This window comes from Sinohyriopsis cumingii, chromosome 9 (genome assembly GCF_028554795.1).
Source record: "Sinohyriopsis cumingii isolate HCF-2022 chromosome 9, ASM2855479v2, whole genome shotgun sequence".
NCBI lineage: Eukaryota > Metazoa > Mollusca > Bivalvia > Unionida > Unionidae > Sinohyriopsis > Sinohyriopsis cumingii.
In genome coordinates this window covers 18,442,829-18,463,756 of record NC_142969.1, presented here as the reverse complement: position 1 = coordinate 18,463,756, position 20,928 = coordinate 18,442,829, and the positions used below count along the sequence as shown (strand labels likewise).

Genomic DNA, 20,928 nt, shown 5'->3' with positions numbered 1-20,928 from the left:
GTGGCTCAGTGGCTATTATACCGGAATAGTAACCAGAAGGGTTGGTTCTGTCACCAAAGTGTTTGTCTGGCAATGGCACTTTATTCCAAATGCCTTGACACGACATGATCTTAGCTGTGTTGATATCGAGCTAAAACAGCAATTATATATATATATATATATATATACATATATATATATATATATATATATATATATATATATATATATATATATATATATATATATATATATATATATATATATATATATATATATATATATATATATATATATATATTTTGTTTTTTTTTGTTTGATTGTTTGAGGAATGTCATGTCTCACCATTGAAAAATTATTACCAGTGCATTCTAAACTAGTGTTACTCTTGAGACTGTATCCTTGCTCACAAATGCATCTATATGACCCTGCAGTGTTAATACATTTGTAGTTCTTTCCTGGACATATACTGTTATTCAAATAACATTCGTCGACGTCGTTGGCACATCCAAGTCCTTGCCATCCTGGTTTACACATGCAGCCTTTTATTTTATCACATTTGTTTGCTCCTATGCCGCAGTTGCACGTATTGTTACAGTTTTTTCCCTAGTGAAACTCATCACACTCTGAAATGAAATATCTTAGGATATGTAAAATGTATTCTGAAAGTTCCTAATAAAGCTAATTACTAATTTGATAATGCTAATTATTCCTTAGTGGCTGTTTTATATTTTTAGAAACTATAGATAAAACTGTACCTCGGTCATGGACAGAAGAAATATGTCCTACAGTTTCTGTTCTTTAAAACATTTAGAATATTGAAGTGGACATAAAGATAAAATATCATTTACAATAAACACGATTCAAGTAGTACCAAAATCGAAAATGATTAATACAGAAACAGTTTGTAATGCATTGCTTAGGTTTGTTACTCCCACGCAATACTAGAAATTAAATAATAGAACATTCATTTTTTTCACAACATCTTTGTAAAAGCCTGGAAACGGGTATTTTGATGTCTCACAAAATGATTTGTATCCTGGTGAATATTATAAGCCATCAATAGCAAAGAACTTTCAAATAATATTTATTGGCTAGTCAGGAAACTTCCTTTAGTTGCAACAAATCGATTTCGGAAGGCATTACTTCCCGCTCCCAAAAATTGTAAAATACTAATTTACCTCTACATGTAATCCCGTCGTTGTCCAGACGATATCCATCATCACAAAAGCAGGAAAAACTGCCATCTGTATTCACGCAATTACCTGGCTGACTACAGGGGGTATTCTTCCTACATTCATCTATATCTTGCAAAATAAAATAATGCACAGAGCTGACATTTTATCGTGTGTTCATATGTTATATTTAAAAAGCCATAATGACATAATCGTATATATATATATATATTTGTGCTCATATATATATATATATATATATATATATATATATATATATATATATATATATATATATATATATATATATATATGAGCACAAATATTGCCAGTTTTCTACATTGACATTTGAAATACTCCCTTTATATTTTCAAAGAAGAGGAAGAAATGTAAAACAAGATTTCCTCTCTATAATAATTGCGAAAATCTATGAGCTAGTTTTGCATCATTGATCCACGGTAAGTTTATCATGCTAGGCAGACTCGGAGGGAATGTACTTAGGGTCACAAATGGCACACATGATGTAACAATGCTAGCATTTAAAGAGCTGTTACGAAGAATGCGAATCGATTTCGGGGGTTCAGCTGATACAATAACGTAGTATGCTTTATATTACATTCACTATGACATGTACCATTTTATTATCGCGACAATGAGCAATTTCACGTTCGAAAACAATGACCATTTCGTCTATATTGAAAATAATGAATAGGAATCATAAATATAGTGAATCATATTTCACCAATGATAAAAACTCGCTGCTCGATGAAACTAGAAGAATGGAGATTGTGTTACTAATATTCCAAGGGAAGACAACCTAACATCATTACGGGAATTGCAGTTTTATCACGTAAGGTATCTGACAAAAGCATGCATAAATAACACTTGTCTCAGTATTATTGTGCTACGTATAAAAGATTTTAGCATGACCCCTCTTCTGAAATGGGGTCATTGTAATGACGGCTTAATTTGTGATGTCACGTGGATGTACCAAGTTGGTTTTGTCTTAGTGAAGACTCGTAGGCTGGTTATTCAAATAATACTATTTATAAGGTATGTTTATTAAGAAATGAAAACGTACCTACCCGAACATCAACAATTCCGGCCCCATATAGCTATACAATAAAATATGGATATGATGGACTATGTCAGTTAGCAAATTCGTTCTACAAGTATTCTACACATGAACTTAATACTGCTACGTGAACGGCACATGAACTCTAAAAGTAGTACTGATAATTGTTTTTAACATGTGATTTCAAAATATATCCGCTCATGTAACGGAACGTATTCTAATTGCCTATTCAACAATACACATTATCTGCTGCACATATATCCTTATGTTTATGAGCTAAACAGTTTGTTGAATCAGTTTAAACATTTGTACAAGTTAAGCTTATTATTTAATAATAATAATAATAATAATAATAATAATAATAGTAATTATTGTTATCATTATTATTATTATTATTATTATTATTATTATCATATGTTCTTTGCAACCATAATGTCCCCATGCGGGTCTGGGCTTGTAGAATTGGCCCGATGTGCCTCACGACGTGTCATAAGAGGCGACTAAGTAGAGATAACCTGTTTTCCGTGGGTTGCGTCCCGTGTCGGGGGAGGTAAGGATCCTGGTAGTTGAGCAGAGGATTTCCATGCAATAGACTACTTTGGCCTCTACTTCTTCTAGACGGGTGGTCGGGATGGGCCCGGTTTCGACATATCGGTTGGTCTCGCCGAGCCCTAGGAAGTCTTTATCTACTCCCTCACCTTCTTTATCTTTCTCGTTGAATCTCTCTTGATACCACTGTTGCCCCTATAGTCTTTTCCTTTATCTTTCCCTTTGCCAAGTCTTAGAAGACTTCCTAGAAGGCGGTGGCTTAACGGGTTAATTGGGAGGTAATTTTACCGACCATAGAAGGTGGTGACTTCACTTGTCAATCAAAGGTAATTTTATTATCTGAGTATGGCATCTGTGTATCCCTGGCACTTTAAAAATGTCCGCTTGTTGGGCTCCATGGTGGGCGGGGAGCACGGGTGCTGAGATTTTCAATACACCAACATGGAAAATCAAAAGAATCAAAACAAACGTACCAAAACTGGATCAGAGTCGGATGATGAATCATGTAGTGTGGAATCCTTTGCTCGGTTCATGGTGATCAAATCGAAAGACGAATCTAAACCACTTGCTGCACTATCGCCATTTATAGTCGAAAAGATTATACTTGGATTAGCCAAAAAGTGTCCAAAAAAAAAAACTAAAATCAGGCGGCCTACTTGTAGAGTGCGAGCGCAAAGCACATTTTGAAAATATCAACAAAATTAAAATGTTCTACGATATTCCAGTAACCTGTTTCGCCCACTCATCAGTTAATACATCAAAAGGCGTTATTCGTTGCCGTGACTTAGCTGGAGTCAGAAACAAAGAAATCTTCGAGGGGATGAAAAATGAAGGTGTCACTGCAGTCCGTAGAATTCGTATCAAACGAAACAACAATCTGCAGGACACCAACACCATTATACTCACCTTCAACAAGCCAACAGTACCTAAAGTGGTAAAAGTTGGATTGCTACAAGTTAAGGTTGAGATATACATACAAAATCCCCTCCGATGCTACAACTGTCAAAAATACGGCCGTCATGAAGACCGATGCTCCAGAGTCCAAATATGTGGCCGATGTGGAGACCCCTCTCATCGGGAATCCGAGTGCAAAGCCACTCCGCATTGCGTCAACTGCGGAAAGGAACACCATGCTAATTCAAAGAAATGAAACACATGGAAACAGGAGAAGGAGATATAGAGGGTTAAACACTCATCCAAAATCTCGTATCCAGAGGCCAGGAAGCTTGTACAAGCTAGAACATCACTCCCCTGCCCGTCCTTTTCAATTGTAGGGAAAAGTAACCAAAAAGCAAGAAAAACGCCCAAACCCAAACAAACCCACCTGAATCCCCTTCCGGCTCGAACATTCCGCACTACAAACCCCTGAAAATCTCAATATCTACTCAAACAATTTTCAACAATACACCACCACCACGATCACCAAACAGTAAAAAAGAGTCGCAAACAAATAGGCAACAAAAGGAGTTTGATGACCCCATAAAGCTGCACAATAGTTTTGGAGACTTTGAGGATATGGATGCAGAAGAAACTGCTCCATGTCCTCAAGGTGGCTCCAGACCTAACAACAAAAAATACACCCCCGTACTTCGTCCAGATAAATAACCAAACAGATTGCCTCCGCGAAAGGTCTAACCTAGCTCCAGAATCTTCAATATAAACTTGTAATGAAGAACACCATCATACAATGCAACTGTAGAGGACTTAAAGCCAACTACCATGTTATTCTTCTGCTTTTAAACGAACATGATCCTGCAGTACTATGTCTTCAGGAAACAGTGTTGAAAGATACTGATAACATCACACTTAAAAAAATACTCCCTGTTTAACACCTACTCTCAAAATGTTGACAGGGCCTCAGGAGGAGTCTCTGTTATTGTGAACAACATAGCCTCTCATAGCGTCACCCCTTTAAACACAAATTTACAAGCCATTTCTGTAAGCGTCACTCTAAATCGAGTGATTACCTTTTGTTCTGTTTACATACCATCAAACACCAACCTAGTACCAAACGAATTAGACAATCTTGTTAAATAACTCTCCGCACCCTTTGTTTTACTCGGGAATTTTAATGCCCATAATATTTTATGGGGATCAAATCACATAAGTGGCAGAGGCCACAAAATAGAAGACTTCATTTCCAGACACGATTTGTGTCTATATAACACCAAATCACCGACATATTTGCACCCAGGAACGGGAACATACACATGTATCGATTTGACAATATGTTCTCCTTGGACTATGAATGGAACGACGCTGATGACCTTCACAAGAGTGATCAGTTTCCAATATTCCTTGGAAAATATTAAGTCTACGATTGATGACGCAATTCCACAATGGAATATAAAGAAGGCCGACTGGGCTAACTTTGAAACACTCTGTAAAACTAGGCTTAATGAAGATACATTTTTCAATGGTAATGACCCTATTCACCATTTTACAACCATTTTAACCGAGACTGCAGAAGAATCTCTTCACATGTCCTCACCAAACTGTAAAAGAACCCCAAAACCTTGGCTCAATAAGGAATGAAACGAAGCCATAGACAACGCCGAGAAGCATTAAAAAAATTACAATCGTCCGACTCCCGAAAATTTAAGTAGATATCGTATTCTCCGGACCAAAGCTCGCCGCACAATCAAAGAAAGTAAAAGAGCATCATGGAAGAAATATGTTTCTTCTTTAAACTCTCGTTCCTCTATTAAGAAAGTTTGGGACACGATCCGCAAAATTAACGGAAAGAGAAAACACAATTCTCTCCGACATCTGAAACTGAACAATAACAATTTTAGTTCAAAACGTGACATAGCAAATGTTCTTACTGACACATTCTCTAAAACTTCCTCATCATCCAATTATTCAGAAGCCTTCCAAAAACTGAAAACTCAAAAGGAAAAGTCACGTTTAAAATTCACATCCAACAACTCGGAAAGTTATAACCAACTGTTCTCACTATCAGAGCTTATGGAGGCTTTAGATAAGGCCCATGATACATCCGTTGGACCTGATGAAATACATTACCAGTTTTTAAAACACCTTCCAGGATCATCATTAACATCTCTTTTGAAAAACTCTTCAATGATTTATAGATTACTGCTAATCTACCTAAGATTTGGAAAGAAGCAACAGTAATACCAGTTCCCAAACAAGGTAAAAATAGCGAAGATCCTACCAACTAGCGACCTATTGCACTCATAAGCTGCGTGTGCAAAACAGTGCAACGAATTATCAATTCTCCGCTTGTATGGTACCTGGAAACTAACAATTTAATATCTCCTTTCCAAAGTGGCTTTCGTTATGGACGGAGCACCAATGATTATCTGGTTAGAATGGAAACATTTATTCGCGACGCATTTATCAAGAAAGAACATTTAGTAGCGGTTTTCTTCGATTTAGAAAAGGCATATGACACGAACATGGAAGTACGGGATTCTAAATAACCTGCACGATCTGGGTCTAAAAGGCCGTCTGTCCTCTTTCATATCCAACTTTCTCTCCGACAGAGAATTCAAGGTACGAGTGGGCCCTACTCTCTCAGATACGCACGAGCAAGAGATGGTTGTGCCCCAGGGCAGTATTTTATATTTTACGCTTTTCAATATCAAAATCAATAGCATCCCAAAGTATTTGACTGCTGGTGTGGATTGCTCGCATTATGTTGATGATTTTCTAATATGTTATCGATCAAAGCACATGCATACAACTGAAAGACAATTACAGCAAAATATAAACAAGATTCAAAATTGGGCTAGTATGAGCGGCTTCAAATTCTCAAAATCAAAAACGGTACGGATGTATTTCTGTCCGTTACGACGACACCACGATGAACCTAAACTGACGCTGGACGGAACACCTATTCCAGTTGTTGAGGAAACAAAATTTTTAGGTATTATCTTTGACAGAAAACTGACTTTTATTCCGCACCTAAAGAACTTGAAAGCTAAATGCTTAAAAGCACTTAAACTACTTAAAATAGTAGCGCACACTGACTGTGGTGCTGATAGAAAAGTCATCCTGAATTTATACAGAACGTTTATTCGCTCCAAACTGGATTATGGTTGCGTTGTGTATGGTTCAGCCAGAAAATCGTATCTTAAAATGCTTGATCCAATTCATCACCAGGGAATAAGACTGGCTTTGGGAGCATTTAAAATATTCCCGTGTGAAAGCCTACTAGCTGAAGCGAACGAACCACCGTTATCACATCGTAGAGAAATGCTTTCCGCACAGTATGCTCTAAAATTAAAATCAAACCCTCTGAATCCTGCTTTTTCGGCTGTTTTTCAACCCAAATACAAAACATTCTACGAAAATAAACCAAACGCCATACCTTCCTTTGGCATTAGAATATCGTCTAGTCTTGACAGTACAAAAATAGATTTTTCTAAAATTCAGAAAACGTCCATCTCCGAAACACCACCCTGGCTACTCTAACAACCAAAAGTACTTTTTACGCTACATGATGGAAAAAATCCGAGACAAACCCTTTTGTCTTCCACAACTCTTACCATGAAGTCCTCGCCGAATTTAAAAACTACACAAGAATTTACACCGATGGATCAAAGGATGAGGAAAAGGCTGTTGTAGCCTTTGTTTGTGAAAATCACACAACGCAAGTTCGCTTACCCAATGGAACATCAATTTTTTCAGGCGAAATCAGAGCAATTGACCTTGCTCTGCAACATATAGAAAACAGACGTATTTTAAACAGCACCATCTTCTCCGACTCACTATCGGTACTTCAGTCACTACACAATAGAAAACTGGTAAATCCATTATTGTAAAAAATACTCGTCAAACATATCGACCTGAGTGTCTCCCACAATATAATATACTGTTGGTTACCTAGCCATATTGGCCCACCAGAGTGCCTTTCTTGCACTGAACCATTCACTATTAAGCACTTTATGTTAGAGTGTTTTGACCTGCAACCTACGCGCGATCAGTATTACAATGTGCATGACATGAAGGAACTTTTTGATACAATAAACAACACTTGTATTATAGAGTTCCTGAAAGCAGTGAACTAAACTCTAACTTTTATGCTATCATCTTGTGCAATTTTATGCAATATATATACCGTCCCTTTTTTAATACCTTGTCATCATTCTTCATTAACATACACCATTTACATCCCCCGTTGATCGTGAAGCTTATATATATATATATATATATATATATATATATATATATATATATATATATATATATATATATATATATATATATATCTTTATAATGTAATTAAACTGGGTACCTTTACATGTTCTGTTGTCTGTATCTATAAAATACCCCTTTTTACATTCGCATTTTGGCTGCCTATTTTCTACCAAGCATATGTGACTGCAGTTTGTATGGCCTATCTTAGCGCAGATGTCTTCCTCTGCAACAAGATTATTATGTAGGTGGATGGGTTGTATAATAAATGCTCTTAAAAACATTCTATACATTTTAAAATTTAATTTACTCTCTTTTAAGAAGGTCTTCTTTCGACAGCTGATGTTCACAAAAATGGTATTTTTCTTCAGTTACAACTACGCCAAATAACTTCTTTATTCCAACTGCATACATACAAAATTTTACTTTTCTTGCAATCTTTGTCATATGTGGAATAATTATAATTTGTAAGGGCAGGTTGTGTTCATGGTTATGACTATTACAATTGGATCAATACGGTAAAGACATTATACAGTAGCTGTTGGAGAAAAAAGTAATCCATACTATTGTTAAAATTTGGAGATCATATCGTTATTTAAATATAGATGTTTTTTCATCCACAGAAAGGAGAGAAAGAAGAATATTTACAAATTTACCTTTCTCACATGTCTTTCTGTCCGTTCTTAGTTTATATCCATACTCACAATAGCAGTTGAATAAACCTGGAGTATTTTCACATATATGTTCACATCCTGATTTTCCTATTTTACATTCATCGACATCTGTTTCATTAAAATGCAAAAGAAGTAATATAATATAATATAATATAATATAACGTTAATATAATATAATATAATATAATATAATGTAACGTAATGTAATGTAATATAATATATAATATTACACAATATAATACTATTCAGGTAATTATAACAACAGATATAGATATTATTCAAAACTGAATCTGCTCACCATCAAAAATATATATGAGCAACTAAGGTATCATCATTGAGTTTCTTCTAGAGAATATTATGAAGAAATATGAAGAGTTCAGGTATTATTTTCATAACTTTGAAGGGCTAATACTGTTTCTATGAGAACACATTGTAAACAACTTTAGAGAAGAAAAAGGTTCTTACCAATGCATTTGTATTCATCACCTTGATCAAGCTGGTATCCCTTTGTACATCCACATATGAAGCCACCCAGAGTGTTAGTACACAATTGCGAGCAATTATTGAAGTATGAGTAGGAACACTCGTCAATATCTGGGAAAATATGCAGAGTCGGATTACAAAATATTGAATATCAAAGATGTATAGCTGGTAGGAAACATTTCATGAGCTTCCTCTCACATACTGATTGGCCGTAATGACGTGTATATGCATTCAAGTGAAGATAATTAACTATGACTATATATAAAGAATACAAATCATATGGCGAATAACGATCCTTTCAAGTGCACTGGATCCAGCAAGGGATCACGTTTGTCAGGGATTGATTAAGATAAATGCAATAAACTGATTACGAACAGTGCAAAACTAGTATCTAGATAGCCGTAGCGCTTTCGGCTCTTTAATGAGTCTTTTTCAAAGGCAAATACAAAACATAGACAAGACAAATAAAACAGAATAATGCATATGTTAGTGAAACGTTACATGACTGATTCTACAGGACTTCAACCTTTGAACTATTATGTGTCAACTAGATTACTTCAGCTTGCTGCTGATACTAGAAAATATTTGTATTGACCTATAAATTGATGAGCTATAACGACAGCTGTTATTTTATTTAAACGTATGTAAGCGCAGATTATATCCCGTATGTTTCATTTTTAAAGTAGTCATAGGCTATTAAGCAAATTTAGAGAATTATTTAAAAGAAAATGCACCTTTATATCCTCAAATGCTTTTATATTTATACAATTAGGAAGTAATTACATGATTATCATGCTGGGTTATGGATGAAATTATGCGGGTCCTTTGCTAGAAGACTGATATTTGGGTGTGATTAACCGGGTCATAATGTTTTCAAAATATTAAAACTCAGTGTGTATAACGAAGACGAGTATATCGAAATCGCGTTGTCTTCTACGTTGTGACACGAATTATTGAAACAAAAAGTCATGATAAATAAATACATTTTGCGCTGACGATTGTCCTTTAGAAGTTTATATATTTTCAAGAGCAGATAACAACTACTGTTTTAGTGATGATAATGATGATGAAATTAATAATAAATATTGATTTCAATAGTATGAATGTAAATATATGAATACATGCATTAGCAAGACTGCTTCAAACTGAGCAATGGAATATTGGATGTTTATTTTTGCTTGCTTTGGTGCTTTTATAAAAATTATTTCACTCATTACCGGAACTAACTGACTTTTATCAGAGGATAATCCCGCGACTAACAGAAATGTAAATAACCCGAACGATAGAAAAGGAGTATTAAATATAAAAGAAACTTTTGGATTTTTGGATCCGTTTGGAGAATAAAATGCAGGATTAAATAGAAATAAAAGGAGAAGAAAACCTCCTCTAAAACAAGCTAGATTGGATTTCATTCTTGTCATAATTTCTGTTGTCAAATATAAGAAAAGTGACAGTTGAACCAAGTTATAGGTCTGACCTCTCCATGATAATATTGCATACTTTCATAAGTTCAATAATTTAATAAGAGGAAAAGGTCTATGGAAATTTAATATTTTACTGTTTGATAAAAACCATATTGGTGAAAACGAAAATTGCATGAAAAGAATAAGATCACTATGTTGCAAATGATTGGTGGAACTATTGACAATGTATTGAATTCAGATCTAAGTTTGACTGTATCATATTCCTTATTTTTAGATATATTTTGAAGAAAATCCGTGGAAAAACTATTTCATCTGCTTTATGTAAAAAGAAATGTAAATTACAGCCGGAAATAGAACTTGTGCAGAAAATACAGTCCATAGAAAATGGTTCCCTATGATCTTATGATTTAGACAATGGTCAGATAATTTAGTCCTTTCCATTTAAAAAGAGCGTTTTATAACAATAAGGGACGTAAAACTATTAGAAATCACTTTTCGAAAAATGATGTGATGTCAATCCAACTAGTGAAAATAAATTTAAGGAAATTTTTAATTTTAATTTGGCTATATGGCCTTATATATATGCTGAATTTAAAAAAACACGACAAGAAACGTAAAATTACAATGGTTTCAATTTCCTATTACTGATAGAATATTGCCATGAATGCACTTTTGTGTATAATAAAACTGTCCGATAACGATACATGTACTTTTGTAAAAAGGCACAGAAACTAATACTGCATTTGTTTCGGTCATGTAATGTGATACATAGGCAGTGATGGAATGATTTGTCCACTGGAGTCTGTAAAAAGTGAACATAGATATTTTGCCAAGTACAAAAACAATTAAATGTGAGAAATACAATTAAAGATAGAATATATAAAAAATCTTTATTTTTTTTCTAGCCAAATACTACACACACACACACACACACACACACACACACACACACATATATATATATATATATATATATATATATATATATATATATATATATATATATATATATATATATATATATATATATATATCTGTGTGTGTGTAAAATGAAAGGGATTATGCCTAAATTAAATGGGTCGAATGTTTTTCTTAAAGACCACTATAATCTCGAAATACATTGTCATACAATCGGAAAAGACAAAAGCATTTGTGTTGATTTGGGAACAGTGAAAGCCATTATTCCACCAGGAACTAAGAATGATGTGTTTTAACTCAAAAATGAATGTATAATAACATCATGCTATATTGTAAAATGTGGTTGTATTATATGTTAACAGCTAATCAAGCATAATTCAACGATTCTGATTCGATCGTAAACAGGAATAAAGGAATGTCATATAACAAAGTCTATGTAACCTAGATGATGCATGTTTTTATTGGTCTATCCAAAATGGGATTGTTTACTGTTTGAATGTGTGTATACATGATTGCATATGTGTCTGTATTATTTGTTCTTAGACCACATTTATTGTCCCTAAGTTATGTAAGGTTGCAAGGTGATCTTGGGATGGTTCCCCGACCCAACTGTCAACCCATTAATGGATACTAACAAATTATTATTATTATTATTATTATTATTATTATTATTATTATTATTGTTGTTGTTGTTGAATATCAGTTATAAGCAGTGCATGAACCAAAATTTGAAAAATAACGTTAAAATCTGTCTTTGAAAAAACTTGTTTACAGAATTATGCATCGGGTATTCTGGAATAGCTACAGATCAGAGTGATTACATTCTATTATTACTGTATTCTGCAATAGCTAGAGATTCAGATGATTACATTCTAGTGTAACAATATGCATGACCAGAATATATTTAATGCATTAAATTTATAAAGCAAACGGTACAACAGTTGTTGATGATGCTACTGCTGACTATTACAAATACCACAACTGCTGACTATTACAGCTACCATAATGCTGACTATTACAATTACCACTACTGCTGAATATTGCTACTACCACTACTGCTGACTATTAGAAATACCACTACTGCTGACTATTACAATTACCACTACTGCTGAATATTGCTACTACCACTACTGCTGACTATTAGAAATACCACTACTGCTGACTATTACTACTACCACTATGGCTGACTACTACTACTACCACTACTGCTGACTATTGCTACTACCACTACTGCTGACTATTACAAATACCGCTACTGCTGGCTATTACAGCTACCACTACTGCTGACTATTACCACTACCACTACTGCTGACTATTACAACTACCACTACTGCTGACTATTACAACTACCACTGCTGCTGACTATTACTACTACCACTAACGCTGACTATTGCAACTACCACTACTGCTGACTGTTACAACTACCACTAACGCTGACTATTGCAACTACCACTACTGCTGAATATTACAACTACCACTACTGCTGACATTTACATCTACTGCTGACTATTACATCTACCACTACTGCTGACTATTACAACTACCACTACTGCTGACTAATACATCTACCACTACTGCTGACTATTACAACTACCACTACTGCTGACTATTACAACTACCACTACTGCTGACTATTACAGCTACCACTACTGCTGAATATTACAGCTACCACTACTGCTGACATTTACAACTACTGCTGACTATTACATCTACCACTACTGCTGACTATTACAACTACCACTACTGCTGAATATTACAACTACCACTACTGCTGACTAATACATCTACCACTACTGCTGAATATTAGATCTACCACTACTGCTGACTAATACATCTACCACTACTGTTGAATATTACAACTACCACTACTGCTGACTATTACATCTACCACTACTGCTGACTATTACAGCTACCACTACTGCTGACATTTACAACTACTGCTGACTATTACATCTACAACTACTGCTGACTATTACATCTACCACTACTGCTGACTATTACATCTACCACTACTGCTGACTATTACAACTACCACTACTGCTGAATATTACAACTACCACTACTGCTGACTAATACATCTACCACTACTGTTGAATATTACAACTACCACTACTGCTGACTATTACATCTACCACTACTGCTGACTATTACAGCTACCACTACTGATGGCTATTACAGCTACCACTGCTGCTGACTATTACAACTACCACTACTGTTGACTATTACAACTACCACTACTGTTGACTATTACAACTACCACTACTGTTGACTTTTACAACTACCAGTACTGCTGACTATTACATCTACCACTACTGTTGACTATTACAACTACCACTACTGGTGACTATTACTACTACCACTACTGCTGTTATTGTTACTACTGCAATCACTATGATTAATGAAGCTAGTGCTACTAGCACAATGACTACTATTCCAGCTACTACTACTGAAGACTGCAACTACTTCTATTAAATGCTTGAATGGCAGACCTTGACAGCGTCCAGTGTCGTTCTTCTTGAAACCATGCACACATTGGCAAGTATACATTCCCGCCAAATTTTCACAATATGAGTAGGGATCGTCACAAATATTTGGATCTTGCGTACATTCATCGATGTCCTGCTGACAATCTTTACCCTCCCAGCCCTTTTCACATTTACACCCTTTTACAGGATCACACTGTACTCCGTGTGTACCGCAATTGCAAGTTTCTTGGCAATAATTACCATACTTTGGGTATGTGCATTCTGTAATAAAAATTATAATGAATTCGGAGTGTTTCGTTATGGTGATGATGATACGATTATTATTATTATTATTATTAGTGGTGGTAATGGTGTTATTGCTTTTGTTTTACTGTTGTATAATAGGCACTTCACTTTAATACTTCCTTTTCATTTTCAGCAAAACAAGGTGCGTACTTATCTTCATCTATTTTCTTTGTTCCGCTCTATATTTTAAACTTTTAAACATATATAATGAATTCAAAGTTATTTTTCTTACTATTGTATTGTAGAATCTAACATTTTCTGAGTGTTAGAGATTAAAAGGTAATACTGTTTTAACTAACCTACACAAGTGTGGTTATCCTTTTCTAATTCATATCCTTGAAAACAATGACAGCTAAATCCACCATCAAAATTGTTGCAACTTTGGGAGCATGGACTAGAGTCACATTCATCTATATCTGTAAGATTACACGAAAGAATATAAAGTAAATGAGCATAAATATGCGCTGCATTTTTGAGTTAACATGACAACTTATTTAATAAAGCTACATCTTTAGGTATGTGTGCGCGAGTGTGTGTATGTGTGTGTGTGTGTGTGTGAGAGAGAGAGAGAGAGAGAGAGAGAGAGACATTAAAATGAAGAAAAACGTTCAACAGTAAAAAATCTATTTACACACAAAAGGTTTTAATATTCATGGAAACGTAGATAATTTAAGGTATTTATTCGATTAAGCTTATGTTTTAAACCAATATAAAAAAAGAATTTGATGTTAGCAATAAAGTGAAATTAATCTGGTATTTTAATGTCCCCACAACACTTCCTTCGTAACTTTCAATTTATAGGTAAATTTTGTTCCCTTTCGCAAGCTGAAATTCTTGAACCATTTACAAGGCTTGTCATTTTTACCAAATAATTGTGTTTAGGCATGAATTTATGTCGCAGTGTTTAGGAGATGTTAACAATGTCTAGAGATAACGCTAGACTATGCATATTACATCCATCATTTTACTCACCTAAACAAGTTTTACCCTCCTTTGATAATTTGAAACCTTTTGCACAGAAACACATAGCGGTTCCATTATTCGATGTGCATCCAGCAGTTTGGTTACAATCTGTTTTGGATCTCTCACAAACATCAGGCACCACTGAAGAGAAATAATTGCTATAAGCTTACAAGGATTCTTAAGGTACCGACATAGATTTGTTTGAAAGCATATAGGTGTACATGTTAATGGAAGACATTGCAATTTTTTTTATTACATCTATACTTTCTGAATGACAGGTAAGAGCGAAACAATCTAACGTATAAAACAGATCAAATGACTGTGTTGAGAAAACCTTGGAATTCACACACGTCAATGATGTTTAAGTAATCTTTGCTCGATTTATACATTTGCATATGGAGGTGTGTAAGATAACATGATAATAAGATGGTAAATTGGAGATTGTTGATACATTATTGTTCATTATCTAAACAGTTTTATGTAGGATATGATGACACACAAATAACGGAGACGCTAAATATATTCAAGACAGCATCATTCACATCATCATCTGCGCTGTCGCTCTAACCGTTATCATTAGCATCAACTTAACGTAGCCAAAATTAGAGGCAAACAACATTATTTTCATTCAAGTTTACATCGATTATGGATGAATGTTTAAGAAACGTACAGAGAATGATATACAACATTTACCAGTTCGTATGCATACACGTATGGAGACATTGTAGCTGAACCCTGAAAAACATCCACACGTAAAATTCCCGATCCCGTTTGTGCATGTTTGTTCGCAGTTGTGCAGGTTTCGCTCACATTCATCAATGTCTGAAAGAGGAAATACCTTCGGCTTGTTTAATCCATTTAGGGTTACTGCAATCTGTTTTATCAGAGGGAGAAACAACATGTATCAACTAGTGAAACGTACGACACCAAATATGACAGAAACTTCGAATTATTACATATTTTAATAAAAGGGATGATCGACCGAGATAAATAGCTATATAAAATGCGCTTCATGCCTATTTGCATTTGGACCATACACTGAAGTGAGACTGAAAGTTTCCTATGTCTGCATTAAGATGATTAGATTGGTGTTTTTAGATCGAATTGCAGTTGTAACATTCATTATCACTCATACCCGTTCCTTGAATATAGGTCCATCTTAGGTTAGACTCGGTTTGCACCATCTCCAGGGTTTTGCTGTATTGTTTGCTGAGTTGTAGCTTTAATCCGGTTTAGCATTGATTTACTTGCAAATATGGCTATTGCTGTTATTAACTAATTGTCTCGATATAATTGTTTCGCCATCAAATTTTAAAGAATCGGTATTGCATGTCAGAATATATAATACGTTTCATGCTCGACATCCTTATTTCAGATTGTTAGCATAGTCAACAGTTCTAGTGAACCAGCAGAAAAACATGTATATATATATATATATATATATATATATATATATATATATATATATATATATATATATATATATATATATATATATATAAATATATATAATATATATATATATATATATATATATATATATATATATATATATATATATATATATATATATATATATATATATATATATATATATATATATATATATATATATATATATATATATATATATATATATATATATATATGACCTTCATGTTCATCTGTCGTATATAATACTATTTCATTTTTATTTTGTTCAATATATTCTTTCTTGTTATGATGAACAGTAAAAAAATTGGCAAAATCAGAATGTAATCTTCTCTAGTCACTTGACGTGTAAATTCTGCCTAACCGCATTGCTAGAAAAAATCAAAAGTGCAATGCTTACAGTTGTTCACAGAATACCTTTTCCTGTAGGACTTTCATAATTTGCATTATCATCTTTTTATTTTACATGAACCAATGCAGACATGACGAAGGAAGATATTATTTGCCACATAATTTCCTTAAAATGTTAGAACTAAAAAAAGATGCAGTGTTTTCGTTAGCAATTTGTTTTCATCGTAACAAATATACAAAGCAATATACAAATATATTGATGGTTTGCTACTGTTCATTTACAAGCTGAGACAGTCAGTTTAGTTTAGCGTCAGTCTCAATTTTATGAAGTTAGAGAGATTACAAGTTCATTTTATCCAGAACTATTGAATGTACAGTACGTTCAGAAACACGTGAAAAAGATCGAAATATTTTTACAGCCTGACAGATGGCATACAACATGACGTTTAGTAATTTACTGATTATGCGGCTCATTCCATTGAATAGCACACGAAACGCTAAAGGATTACCTTCGCATGTTCTTCTGTCAGTACTAAGTTCGAAGCCCTCCTCACATTCGCAAGAAAAACTACCATCTGAATTGACACATTTCTGGTTACACTCTTTTCGGATTTCACTGCATTCGTCAATATCTGTCAAAGAAGTATTTATTTTATTGACGAGGATGATTAAAACAACAATGCATATTTCTCCGTTATTGCATTGCTATTATGTTTGTTTCATTACTTTCGATGTCAAATTAGATACTAGTTTCCTAAGATGATCTTACAGCTGCTACTGGTGTTAAATATGAAAGATGATATTTTCAAAGTCATAGCCATGTGTTCCGTCAAACCATACGTCGAAAATCTGTATTCGTATGATTTCAGCATAAACCGTACATGTGACGTCACTATACCTATACAATATTAACATTGCTGACCATATTGCTTAAATAGACAAGACAGTCAGGAGAAGAACTCACATATCAGCATATAAATATATATTAGCGTATAAATATTAAGCCTATAGTAATATTGTTCCACATTTTCAGTTCAATACATCCAGCAACATATGCTAAGAATACTTAACATGAAACGATGCAATAAGCTTTCTTAAAAGGTTGGAATGTCTAGTATATCAGTGGAAATACAATACAAATGCTTCTGTTAAATGCAACAAAACTTGGAGCAGTTAAATGAGTATTCAAAACATCACATACAATTTTAGTATAATTCATTGTGACGAGTTTAGAGACAAACAAAACATAAACTCCCATCATATATCTGCCTTTAAAGTGTATATGGGAACATGATAATATTATCATAGAAATCTATTTGAATACAAAATACTGATGTAAAAGGTATTTTCTATCACTTGAATCCAAAAGTATTCACTATGTGAAAGCAGGTTAGCTGCTAAGACACGCTAGATAGGAACTTACAGCATATCAAGCCATAAACCACTACCAAGACCACTACCCAGTCTGTATAACTAGACATGTTCCGAAATCATCTAAAAATGGCCAACACATTGAAATTCAATACAGGGACTTCAAACAGTTTGATGAGGAAATGTTCTTAAATGATTTAGTTTGCAAACCTTTCCAATCAGTCTGCACTATAGCTGATGTCAACACTGCCTTGGACAAATGGTATCAGATGTTCAATGCAGCCTTAGACAAGCATGCCCCAATTAAAACAAAAAGGGTTAAACACCAAATTACACCCAAGTGGATTACCCCTGAGATCAATGAGGCTAGGCACCTAAGAGATAATTTCCACAAGAAAAAAGACATGAAAAGCTATAGAAAGTGGAGAAATAAAACTAAGTACCTGATAGATAAGGCAAAAGAGAACTACTATAAACAGGCTATTAATGAAAGTAAGAGTACCAAAACATTGTGGAAGCATCTAAAAGAGCTGAACCCACGCAAGAACAGTTGCCTTCCCCCTAGACTTAAGCAAAATGATGATATAGCAACATCTGTACAAGACATTGTGGAAATGTTCAACAATTTCTTCATAAGCATCTCCAGTAAGAGTATTCAGAACCAGACTAATATCCCAATTGAACTTGATGCTCTTCTATTATTTATAAAAGCTAAAATTCCTGATGAAAATTATTTTTCAATAGCTAATGTTAGTGAAGCTGATGTTTTTGATATGCTAATTAAGGTTAATATTAATAAATCCTCTGGATTGGATGGTATTGGTCCACGAATTCTTAAAATTACTGCACCAGTAATAACAAAGTCACTAACGCATATCATAAATTTAAGTATAATGAGTGGTAATTTTCCAGAAACATTCAAATGTGCAAAGGTTACACCTATCTTTAAGAAAGGAGAAAAGGAGGATCCAGGAAATTACAGACCAATATCAATTCTACCTGTATTGTCAAAACTATTTGAAAAGCATGTAGCCATTCAGGTCTATAAATTTTTCGAAACATACTCTCTATTTCATAAAGGTCAATCAGGATTTAGACAGTACCACTCGTGCCAAACAGAACTTACCAAATTAATTGATCTTTGGCTGAAGGATAATGGACATATGACTGGGATTGTTTTCCTTGACTTCAAGAAAGCCTTTGATCTTGTTGATCATGAAATTCTGCTGCAAAAGTTGAACTGTTACAGATTTGACAATCCTTCTTTAAACTGGTTTAGATCATACCTAAACCAAAGGTCTCAACAAGTAAGCATTGGCAATATTAGCTCTCAAACTCGCACTATTCATTCAGGAGTACCTCAAGGCTCAGTTTTGGGCCCTCTCCTCTTCCTTATCTATATCAATGATCTACCATTAAATAATGAATCCACAAACACAGACTTGTTTGCAGATGATGCAACTTTGTATACATCTAGTTCTGATACTGAAGTTATCCAAATGAAATTAAACTCAGACCTTATCAGAGTCCAAAACTGGGCACAACAAAATAGGATGGTAATTAATGAAGGTAAAACAAAATGTATGATTTTGGGGACACCACAAAAGCTACACAAGTCAGGGAACCCAACACTGTCTCTTGCAATAAATAATCATCCATTAGAAAATGTCAAACATGAAAGGCTTGTAGGTGTGTCTGTAGATAATAATTTATTATGGAATGACCATATTGATAAGCTTTGTAAAACACTGTCATCCAAAATTGCCCTTCTCAGCAGAATCAAGAAATATTTACCCATGGAAACTCGCAATCTATACTACAAGTCGTATATTCTTCCAACAATGGATTATTGTTCTAATGTATGGGGAAACTGTGCCAAATCTGAGCTTGACAGGATTTATAAACTTCAGAAACGAGCAGCACGTGTAATTTTAGATGCATCTGTTGATCATCCCTCAAAAGCATTATTTACAGAACTCAAATGGTTCACAATATATGAGAGGATAGATTTTCACAAGGCAGTTCTTTTATATAAATGTCTACATGGAACTGCACCAGAGTATCTTCAAGACTTATTCAGGCCTTTTTCAGCACAATACCAGTTGAGATCAATATCACATGGAAGCATTCTAATACCAAAACCAAGAACAATTTAAAAAGAGTTTTCAATATTCTGGTACAGTTCTGTGGAATAAGCTTCCACTACATGTAAAATCTGCTGAAAATATTAGAATATTTAAGAAAAGATATCATGAGCATGTATGTGTTTCTAACAGATAATGGAATTTAGTATTTTAATACTAAACATGTTAAAATAAACAGTAATTATTGCCATCTTCATATAATGTGCACTGTTATACTCTCCTTAAGAGGGCCTCAAGGGAGAATAGTCCTTGACTAATGAGTCACCCTCTATAAATAAAGCATTATTATTATTATTATTATTATTATTATTATTATTATTAAACATCAAACCTATAATGTTATCATTGCAAAAGTGCACTTGAATGCTGAAACTAATAAAGAATATATTTAAGTACAAAAACGTCAAATCACAAAACTGTAACATTGTTTGGAAAAATGCCTGCTACATCTCAACATGCT

General features: G+C 34.0%; 1 protein-coding gene across 5 annotated transcripts in view; it reads right to left on the bottom strand.

Moving 5' to 3' along the window:
- Positions 1-442: 442 nt before the first annotated feature.
- The window catches only part of LOC149791331 (uncharacterized), a 113,410-nt gene continuing 92,924 nt past the window's right edge, over positions 443-20,928 (bottom strand). For all 5 annotated transcript variants that reach the window (XM_089969861.1, XM_089969862.1, XM_089969863.1 and 2 more), the window contains 10 exons: positions 17,463-17,585; positions 15,865-15,993; positions 15,181-15,312; positions 14,508-14,624; positions 13,927-14,184; positions 9,078-9,206; positions 8,595-8,720; positions 8,039-8,164; positions 1,161-1,286; positions 443-605 (listed from right to left, as the gene is read on the bottom strand). In XM_089969861.1, the coding sequence (XP_089825987.1) occupies positions 586-605; positions 1,161-1,286; positions 8,039-8,164; positions 8,595-8,720; positions 9,078-9,206; positions 13,927-14,184; positions 14,508-14,624; positions 15,181-15,312; positions 15,865-15,993; positions 17,463-17,585 (1,286 nt within the window). In that variant the 3' untranslated portion in view covers positions 443-585. The remainder of the gene's footprint in view (positions 606-1,160; positions 1,287-8,038; positions 8,165-8,594; positions 8,721-9,077; positions 9,207-13,926; positions 14,185-14,507; positions 14,625-15,180; positions 15,313-15,864; positions 15,994-17,462; positions 17,586-20,928) is intronic.